Source organism: Typopeltis vanoorti, chromosome 11 (assembly GCF_054136105.1).
Source record: "Typopeltis vanoorti isolate ZY-2024b chromosome 11, IOZ_Tvanoo_1.0, whole genome shotgun sequence".
In the NCBI taxonomy this organism is placed as follows: domain Eukaryota; kingdom Metazoa; phylum Arthropoda; class Arachnida; order Uropygi; family Thelyphonidae; genus Typopeltis; species Typopeltis vanoorti.
In genome coordinates this window covers 44,955,847-44,966,560 of record NC_143559.1, presented here as the reverse complement: position 1 = coordinate 44,966,560, position 10,714 = coordinate 44,955,847, and the positions used below count along the sequence as shown (strand labels likewise).

At 33.7% G+C, this 10,714-nt stretch overlaps 1 protein-coding gene across 1 annotated transcript in view; it reads right to left on the bottom strand.

The window, feature by feature from the left end:
• Positions 1 to 249: 249 nt before the first annotated feature.
• Positions 250 to 10,714, bottom strand: part of LOC150101488 (cytochrome P450 18a1-like) — a 45,496-nt gene continuing 35,031 nt past the window's right edge. The window contains exon 6 of the mRNA XM_090400808.1: positions 250 to 428. Within this exon, the coding sequence (XP_090256934.1) occupies positions 250 to 428 (179 nt within the window). The remainder of the gene's footprint in view (positions 429 to 10,714) is intronic.

Here is a 10,714-nt window from a genome sequence, read left to right as displayed (position 1 = left end):
TGCAATATGTTTGATCAGTTATGGTCAGTTGATTAGAATCTCTTGGTTCTCTATTTTTTCACTGCTGATAGAGCCATGGGCATGGCCAAGTGACACTAAAGGAATACTAAAATCTAGTTTTCTTATTTTTTTACATGTTAGTTTAGTCAATACACGACCAAAACCATAAATTTCATTTAAAAAAAGAACATTCTTCAAATCTCGAAATTTCTTTTATTTATTAAGTTTCTGCATAAATATTACAATAATTTATTCTCTTTTCAGGAGACATAAAGGCTGAATTTTCGGCACGTAAGTCACGTATGAAATCCCTTCCAAGTCAATAGTGGTTCCATCTGTTGGCATAATGTGAAAACGTTGAAGAATAGTTGTAAAATATAAAAAGACTTCAACCATCCCAAGAATCTCACCAGGACATGACCGTTTACCTATTAATTAAAATATATTATATTAAAAACAGCAAGTTTTTCTATAACAGTATGTGTTTTTCTGCATATATATATATATATATATATATATATATATATATATATATATATATATATATATATATATATATATATATATATATATATATATATATATATATATATATATATATATATATATATATATATATATATATATATATATTTCACCTTTACCACGAGTTGCCTAAACTTGTACTACTTTACGGGTCACTTAGACTTGCACTGCGTGCAGGCGCAAACTTGACTTAATTGTCTGTTTGCTTACTCGGGAAATGGAGTAAAACCTGGTTTAAAATAGCTTGGCATCTTAACATATATTATACCCAAGGTAAAAAACTTCCTACATACAGTATATATATATATATATTTCCCAAGGAAGTAAACGTTTTTGCTTGTGAAATACATTTACGTCTGAGCTACTTCTATATAGAAGTTAATAACTTAATATCACTTGCCTTAGTATATCCCATAATGCAAACCACACACCCGTTTCTTTTTACATCTTTCTTTGAAATCATTATCCTCCATATACAAGTAGCTCAGACGTGAATATATTTCACGCACAAAACTTTGTTTTGCTTCCTTGGGAAAAGAATTAAATCCGAGTATAACATTTCTTGGTATCTTTAACGTATGTTACACTATTACACCCAAGATAAAAACTTTCTCTCTCTCTCTCTCTCTCTCTCTCTCTCTCTTTAGAAATTTTCATAGCATATTGATTCGATTACAATTGATAATATAAAAAAGCAGAGGCAAGAAAGACGATATCACCAATATCAAATTCCTCTTCAAAATACTGAAGACGATTAAATAAATGCATAACTTATGGAAACTCTACACTCCTTATCAGGGGATTAAGTGGCAACAAACGGAGGTTTCTTTAAAAATATGTACATTTTGTGCAACTTACTCTGCACAGTTTTATTTTCTTCAAACGTTTATATGTGGCAAATAATTTCAGTTACATCATTATGTCTCCTTTCCTAAATCTTTCATTTTGGAATCCATTTCCGTAAGCAAACGAATTACCTTACTAGGGTGGTATGAATCGTTCTCGGCTTCGACCATAGATGATGCCACTATCGGCAAGATTTATTTTTAAGTTGGTACATCTGTCGTAAGCATCCATGTGAAACGCAAGTCATTCTATCACGTTGTTTGTTTTATACAGCTGTCTGAAGCAAAAATGTTGTATGTATATCCCTTGAAATGAATAAAATTGAGTATCATGCGGTTATAAAATTCTTTGTAAAAGAAGTTTTAAACCCAAAAGAAATTCATACGCAGTTTATAAAAGTTTATGGGCATCTTCTGATTCGTTTTCGACAAACAAGAAATGGGCTGCTGAGTTTAAACGTGGCAGAACCAGCCTTGAAGATGATCCGCGTGAAGGACGTCCAGAAAGTGTAACAACACCAGAAATCATTGATCAACTGCAAGATATCGTATTGGATGACCTGCGATTCAAAGTGCGTAAAATTGCTGAGACTAAAGGCATTTCAAAAGAATGTGTAGGACATATTTTGCATGAATAATTGCAAATGAAAAAGATTTGCGCAAGATGGGTGCCGCGCTTGCTCCCAGCAGATCAAAAACACACTGGCATGAAAATCTCTGAACAGTGCTTGGAGCGTTTTAACAAGAATGAAACTGATTTTGTGCGTCGATTTATTACTATGAATGAGACGTGGATTCACCATTACACATCAGAATTCAAACAGCAGTCAAAACAGTTGGCAGAAGCGGATTGTTCATCGCCAAAAGGACAAAGTCGGTTCCATCAGCAGGAAAGGTCATGGCATCGGTGTGTTGGGATGCTAAAGGCATATTGTTTAATAGTTATCTTGAAAAGGGTAAAGCAATAACCGGGGAACACTATTCCTCTTTTAACCAGACTAGATGAAAAAAGTCGTGAGAAACGAACCGCTTTCCAGGGGACAAATTCATCTTTCATCAGGACAATGCACCTGCCCACAAAGGTGTTTTTGTAGTGGGAAAATTAAGGGATCTGCACTATGAATTGTTGGAGCATCCATCCTATTCCCCAGATTTGGCTCCTTCTGACTTCTACCTCTTTCCAAAACTAAAACACTTCCTCGCTGGTCAGCGTTCTTCTTCGAATCAAGAGATGATTGCAGCTGTAGAGGGGTATTCTACAGGGACGGGATAATGGCGCTGGAATATCGCTGGAATAAATATATTTGTTTCGATATAATCTCCCTCTTAAGGGAGATTATATTGAAACATGAAAATAATTTTGAAATTATAAATGCGTTTTTTCATTGTTAGACTGCTAACCTTTCAGACCACCCTCGTATGTCCGCAAAAACCACTTACAACTTATTCACTTCATTTCTGCAGCCTCAGAATATATATATATATATATATATATATATACAGAGAGAGAGAGAGAGAGAGAGAGAGAGAGAGTTCCTCCTATAAATAAACCAACAATCTCTGTCTCTAACATGCATTATTCCTATTCCCAACTTGCTGATAGTACCCTTTGCCCTACTTTTACACTTTTAAAATCTTTTCGTGCTCTGATAATTCACGCTTCAATATCTTCTAGTAGGGCGACGATAACCTGGAAAATGACAGCAAAAGGCAACTCTGTCTCATTTCTCTGAAAAAGGACCATACTTCATCTTTCCTCACTTTTGTAAATATGCTTCTCATCAACCAGGATCAGTTTTCTCTTGTAATGTTGTCTTTCATATCTAAACTATTCTGGCAAAAGCACATCAAACCCATGGCTTCTGCTCCAAAAGCATTGATTTGTTTTCGTTCTGAACAGTATTTTTATCCTACTGAATCCGTTCACTATCTGTTGCTGAAATCCGACTAATGTGATACTATTGTTTGGTGGTAGTCCTCCCTACGTATAGATGATTGTATTCATAAAAAAGCAATCCGTTTAATTGATGCCCTCCCTCTGTCCACGACTGTCTCCTGCAGTTAACCCGTAAGCGATCTGCTGTTGCATTATATCTTTTCTCCTGGGCACCGCTCCAGAAAACTAGTCACTACCATTCTTTCAATTTCTTCATATCACAAAATATCACGAGCAGCTGCTGCTTCACACCCATATACAGTTCAGTTCCAAACACTTTAAACCAAATTTGCATACTCCCACTTCATTCCCTCCACCTCCGCTTCATTCCCTCAACATCTTGCCCGACTTCATTCCAAAATTAAAAAAGTAATAGTCCATAACACTAGGATTCCAAGTTCCAAATCAGTCATTTAAACTATCATTATCACTGTGTGTATATATATATATATATATATATATATATATATATATATATATATATATATATATATATATATATATATATATGTTTTTTTATAAATAAGTTTTTTTTTTACCTTTGGTAATAATGTACATTAGGGTTACCAAGTAATTTTATAAACTTGGTTATTTTACTACTAATTTTGGTATCCCTAATGTACATTACCCAAGGTAAAAAAAAACTTATTTACATCTATATCTCCTCCAGAGATTCTTATTCAAAATAAAAACACCTTGAAGCAACTTGTATAGGTAAAGTTGATAAGGTTCTGTATTACTAAAACCTTCTTATATTTAGAGTCTAGCTACTCACTGAGGAGACCTCAAAAAAGGTTGAAACCGGTCTGGGTAGTGACCCCACCCATAGTGTATTGCAGTATACATCTCTTAGTGAGATGTGCTTTACATTACGGAAAATAATAAGAATAGTGATCAGATCTTACCCACCTTTACAATGAGTTGTCCTGGTGTTGCACTACCTTTAGACTTGAACTACGTTCAGGCGCAAACTTAACTGTTTGCTTACTTGGGATTAGGAGTAAAATAACCAAGTTTATAAAATTACTTGGTAACTCTAATATAATATATACAGTAATCCCTCGATTAATGCGCCCCTGATTAGTGCGTTTTCGATTAGTGCGTCATTTTTTTTGTATACTCAAATTAGTTTAGTGTGCTTATATACATCTTAAAAATAAATTTTACAGATTTTAAACATTTTTCTATCTAAACATTTTTATGGTTAACTATTTTAAAAAATCACTTACCAGAATTAAATAATTTAGTTACCGATTTAAAACATTTTACAAAGTTATTTTTAATGACATGCTACACTACTTCCATATACACTATGTTCGAAAATCGAGACCCTTCGACATTTCTGCGCATGTCACAAAAAGGATAATCCATTCCGATAATAGGGTAATCAATCCGTATTGTGGGATGAGTTGTTTATTATTACACGTCGGAAAATTAACATCTCTTTTATTAACATTGTAGTTTTTAAAGTGGTAACTATTTTGCTTGTATAAAAGGAAATTTATTTTTTATTAAATTTATTATAAGGAAATTTATTATATTATATAATATTATAAGGTATTTATTAAAAGGAAATTAACGTGATTTCGCGTGTTGGCGACCAATTCGTACGTCCTTCATTTCTTTATACGCTTCAATGATAACGTCCAAGAATTGATTAAATCTCATTCTGAAGAATTGAGTGAATCCGACCTGCTAAATTTAGATGCACAGCGGAGAGATCCGGAAGTATATGAAGAAAAGTTAACCACTGATAGTCATCCTAAAGAGATTTCACAGAAACAATTTGAAAATATTTTTCGTACAATCGAAGATTTCAAGCAGATGCTTAGAGACTGACCCTGATCAAGATAGAAGCAGTAAAATTTGAAGAAGAGCAGAAGAGGCAATAGGACCATACTGTCGGTTGTATGAAAAAAAAGAAACAAAATGCCCGCAAAGTATGTTAGCTCAATTCTTTGTTAAGAAGTAGAATAATAAAATTTATATTCTGAATATGTTTTATTGTCTTTCAGCTTCATGGTTTTCCTTTAACTACGCCCTGAGACATACCTTAATTCTTTTATAAAAAAAATTAAGGGTCAAAAAAGAAATGTTACGAACGAATTATACTTTTCTCCAAAGGTTATTATATACGATTAGTGCGTTTTCGATTAATGCGCCTGTTTTAAAGAACGCATTAGGGATTGCTGTATATATTAGTGCTAACACTAATAATGTACGAAAAGAAATCCATATACCGGGATTCCAAGGAAGAGCAGAGGCACACAATCCGAACATCAGAACAATGAACAAGGCAACTCGTCTGACCTGATGCAAAGAGTGTGTTAACTGGACAATTGACGGTTCGTAAACGGTACTCTGGAGCGACGAATAAAGATTCACCTGTTTCTTGTCTGACGTCAGGGTGTATGTGCGGAGGCAGCTGGTTTGGATTGAGACCACTGTTCGTTGTTCGTAGGTCTACACTGTGGAGTTTTTATAGAAGGGCCACATGGTACTATCAAGACGACAATACCAAATGCAACACAACTGCAGATTTTACAGAATGGTATGAAGTTATGGATGTTAAAAGACTGCCCTGGCCTGCCCAGAGTGCTGACCTCAACGCGATGAAACAACTGTGAGACGGATTGAAGCAAAGATTGAGGTACAGAGCAGAACCATCTCTATCTGTAGCCGAACTCACTGTTGCTTTGATGGAGGAATGGAAACAAATTCCACCTGATGTCTGCCGCACATTGGTGGAAATCAAGGCGGCAAATCAAGAGACTCAAGGTGGAAATCCTACCCCAAAATGTGCAAGAGGTTATCAAAGCCAAAGGTGGACATATCCGATATTAGGATTCGCCTGTTGGTATTCATTGTAAATTGCTATAGTATCCAGACAATTATTGGTAGATAGTACACAATTGTCTTACTTCCATATTGACAATGTGACACCTGCATTGATTTAGCAGCATCTCCAACGATCTAGCACCCATTGATGAAATTTCTATAGGGCTTGGTTGAAAATTCGAATTCTCTCTCCCACCTTGGATTTTACCTTAAATTTTACCGAAAGGGGAATCTCGACTACAGAACGGAAATAGTAGAATGGTTGTGAAAATGTTTATAAATGTACGTGATCCATCCAGTGCAACAGTTACAGGATGATTCTTCCAGGAAATGCATCACCATTAATACTGTGCCGACCACAGCATATCATTTAGCGGCTAGGACTGTAGTGAATGTTCTAAATTAGACAAAACGGAAGGTGACCTTCATTATACCAGAAGTAGAAATGAAGGATCTCTCAGGGGACCCTGTAACCCCTAGAGAGCGCGTCCCCTGGGTGGCGGATAGGGGAGCTCACCATGTGTGTGTGTGTACATGCGCGTGCGTGTGTGTGTGTATATATATATATATATATATGGTGGGGTGGTCCGAATATACTGAATAAGGACTCGTGGACCAACAGGGCCATAAGGGGCAATCATCTTGATTGTAAGGGAAGCGGCACTCCCATGGATCCCTAGCTGGATCTATCCTCTCCTTCTTCTACTTTGAGGAAGATCCACTTACATTAATCTTTCCTATAAGGCCTTATCAGCCAACTCCTCTTACTTCATGACCCTTATGCTATTAGAGTACTCGAGGGCCATGGGGTCTTTTCATTTCTGGCCTTACAACTATGCCCTCTCTATAAACCTTACTATATTTCTTCTATAATCTACTCTTTCCCCTTCAATATACCCTATTCCTCCTATGGGTTTAAATTCGGAAGAAGGCTAGTTCAGAAGCCTTAAGGTAGCAGCCTTACCACTGAACTATTCCATCGTCAGGCTAGTCCCCTGACATGGAGAACATAATCCTACTTGTAAGCTGACAGAAAAAGATAATCGGATTGAATCTATGGGAAACGACCCTAGAATGGAAAAGGGAAAACGAAAATGGAAACGACAAAATATAATACACATAGCAAACTGGAATGTAAGAGGAATAGCATATAAAGAAAGAGAATTAGACCCGTTACTAAATGAATGAAATTTTAAAATAGCAGTAATCACTGAAATAAAAAAGAAATTAAAAGGAACTATGAGAACTGAAAATTTTAATGTGATATACAGTGGAGTCGACAGAGACCAAAGAGCACAAGCAGGAGTCATGATTTGGATTCATAACTCCCTTTCAAAACAGTTAAAACATACATTATGGAATGAAAGTATAATAGAAGCTAGAATAAAAATAGATAGAGGTTATTTAACAAAAATTGGTTTATATGCCCCAGAAGAAGGAAGAGAACAGGATAATATTGATTTTTATAATCAGCTACAAAACATATACAATAAAATAAATAAAAATGATTACATAATTTTAGCAGGAGACTTAAATGCAAGAATAGGAAACACGAAAATTAATAATAATATAGGAATACATGGAGAACATACTCTAAACAGGAATGGTTAAAAAATTGATTGACTTTGTAGTTTATAATAACCAAAAATTAATGAATTCCTTTTTTAATCATAAAGACATACATAAATATACTTGTGCAGCAAGAGGATGGAAATCAATATTAGATTACTTCATATTAAACGAAAAGACATCAAAATTTTCACTAGATGTTAGAGTTCACAGAGGATATGAAATAAGCAGTGACCACTTCCTTGTTAAAATAAAATTAAGATTACCACCTAAATGGCTACAAGTAACAAGAACAGAAAGAAAAATTGAAACATTTGCTTATAAAACTAGACTATTGAATGACACAAATGTACAATGGCTATATTAACAAAGAATTAACCAATATCTAGAAAAAGAAAACAAAATGAAGAAATAGAAATAGAATGGCTTAATATAAAAACGATACTAAATGCAGCAGCAAATGAAAGCTTAGGAAAGACCAAAAAATTCAATAAAAGAAAAAAAAACTGAAGATCTGGGATGATAGAATCAAATAAATAATTAAAAAGGAAAAAGAAGCCTATCACAAATGGTTAAGCAGTAAAAGATTAGAAGATGAAATAGAATATAAAAGAATAAGAGCCATAGCTAAAAGAGAAGTCATAAAAAGACATAGAGAATCATGGAATAAATTTGTTTCTAATTTAGAATATGATTTATATAAAATAAGACCCAATATGTATAAGATTTTGAAACACCTAAATGCAGATACCAAAGAAAACATTAAATTAAACACTGAATTAAAATTAGAATAATTTCTAAATTATTACACAGAACTGTGGACAGACAAATATTTAAAAAAAGACAACTGGCAAACAATTGACGAAAATGAAAAGGAAATAACTGAAGAAGAATTAGAAATCAGCCTGAAAGAAACAAGAAACGGAAAATCACCTGGAGAAGATAAGCTAGGTTCAGAACTATATAAATACGCAGGAACAAGATTCAAAAAAAAAGACTCTTATTATTTTTAAATAACATTTACTCAACTGGTATCCCCCCAATAGAATGGAAAAAAGCAATTGTGATTCCTATCTTTAAGAAAGGTAATAGAGATGACCCTAAAAACTATAGAGGTATCAGTATACTAAATTCATGTTACAAAATATACAGCAGAATCTTAAATAACAAACTAACGAAATATTCCGAAAACTTTATTCTAGAGGTACAGAATGGATTTAGAAAATTACGATCATGTATAGACCCAGCCTTTTGCCTAAAATAAATAGTAGAGAAAAGAAGAGAATATAACTTGGAAACACATATTGCATTTATTGACTTTAAAAAAGTATTTGACAAAGTTAAAAGAAACATATTATTTAACATATTAAAAGAAAGACAAATACCAAATAATATCCTAAAAGCTATCACAAGTATATATGAAAATAATCAAATACAAATATGATTAAATCACGAGCTATCATATACAAGAGAGATAAACCAAGGGGTCCGACAGGGATGTCCCTTCTCAGCAACTCTTTTTAATATCTACTTAAATGAAATAATAATAATATAATGGAGTAAAAATTTACACCAAGGAATTAAACTTTCACCTACAGTTAACTTAAACACTCTCCTCTTTGCAGACGACCAAATAATAATTACAAATTCTGAAGATAACTTACAGAAAGTTATTTTAAATCTAAATGAGATATTCAAAGATTATGGTCTGATAATATCAACAGAAAAATCAAAAACTATGGCCTTTAAAGGACAAGATCCGCAAGAACAAAAATAGTAATAGATAACAAGATCTTAGAACAGGTGAATTCATTTAACTACCTAGGATATATGATCACTTATGAAAATGAAAAAGATATAAACATAAAAAGTGCAAAATATTTAAAACTAACAGGTGTAATTAACTCTATATTTAAACCAAACCTAGTTCAAAAACAAACCAGGCTAAAAGTATACAATACATTAGCCTTAACGGTCTTAATGTATGGAAGCGAAATCTGGACAATAAAACAAAAAGACAAACAAAGATTAATAACAGCAGAAATGAAGTTTATGAGAAAAACTGCAAAGTATACTCTATTTGATCACAAAAGAAACGAAGATATTATGAAAGAATTAAACCAAGAACCAGTAACAGAAAAAATTAAAAAATATTAACAGAAATTGATGGAACACGTTCAAAGAATGAAAAAAGAAAGTTTACCAAAACAAGCCTTAAATTAGGAAAAGGAAAACCAGGACGTCCTCTTAAACGATTCAACGATGACTTCTAAGGCCGGAACAGGCCATACTAGGCCTAAATCCTTGATACGTATGATGATGATGAGAAATGAAGGATATTCAGAATTAAATTTTTTTCACAAATATTGGTCTCCAATAGTTAGCTTGACGTCATTCTGCTTGATGCTATTCTTGTTAAATCTTCTTGCGTGAAACAAGAAAAGATCAGTTCTGGCTCTTGGAATCCTGATTTCCCATCAGTCATTTCTTCCAACCTCCAATCGCTCTGTTCCATTCTGAATAACGTCAGTTGCTACCTAGGCTCATTGTCAAATTCAGGGAGTGAGTGAAGAACAAAAATGATCGATTAGGAAACGTTCTTCTTCAAAATAAAAATAACAAATTAAAATATATTCATATCAAGGAAGCTGATTCACAACAAAAACCAGTGGATGGGTATAGAATGTAATGATGTCATCAGAAATAACATCATGCTAATAAAATTGAAAAATTCGAAACATTAAGAAGAGATGAATTTAAATGAAAAATACAACAGCTATATTACACCATCTTTGATTCATTGCAGAAAGAATGTCAACATCTGTTTAACACTTTCATTGCCAAGCTGAAAATTGGAATTTCGTGTGGTGGCCAATTTTTTTTTTATTTAGTTAGCGCCGTCCACGTGATAACGCGTGATCGGCAGTTTGGTGAGAACTCGCATCGCGTGATCGCGCGATATCGTTCATTGCCAAGCTGAAAATTGGAATTTCGTGTGGCG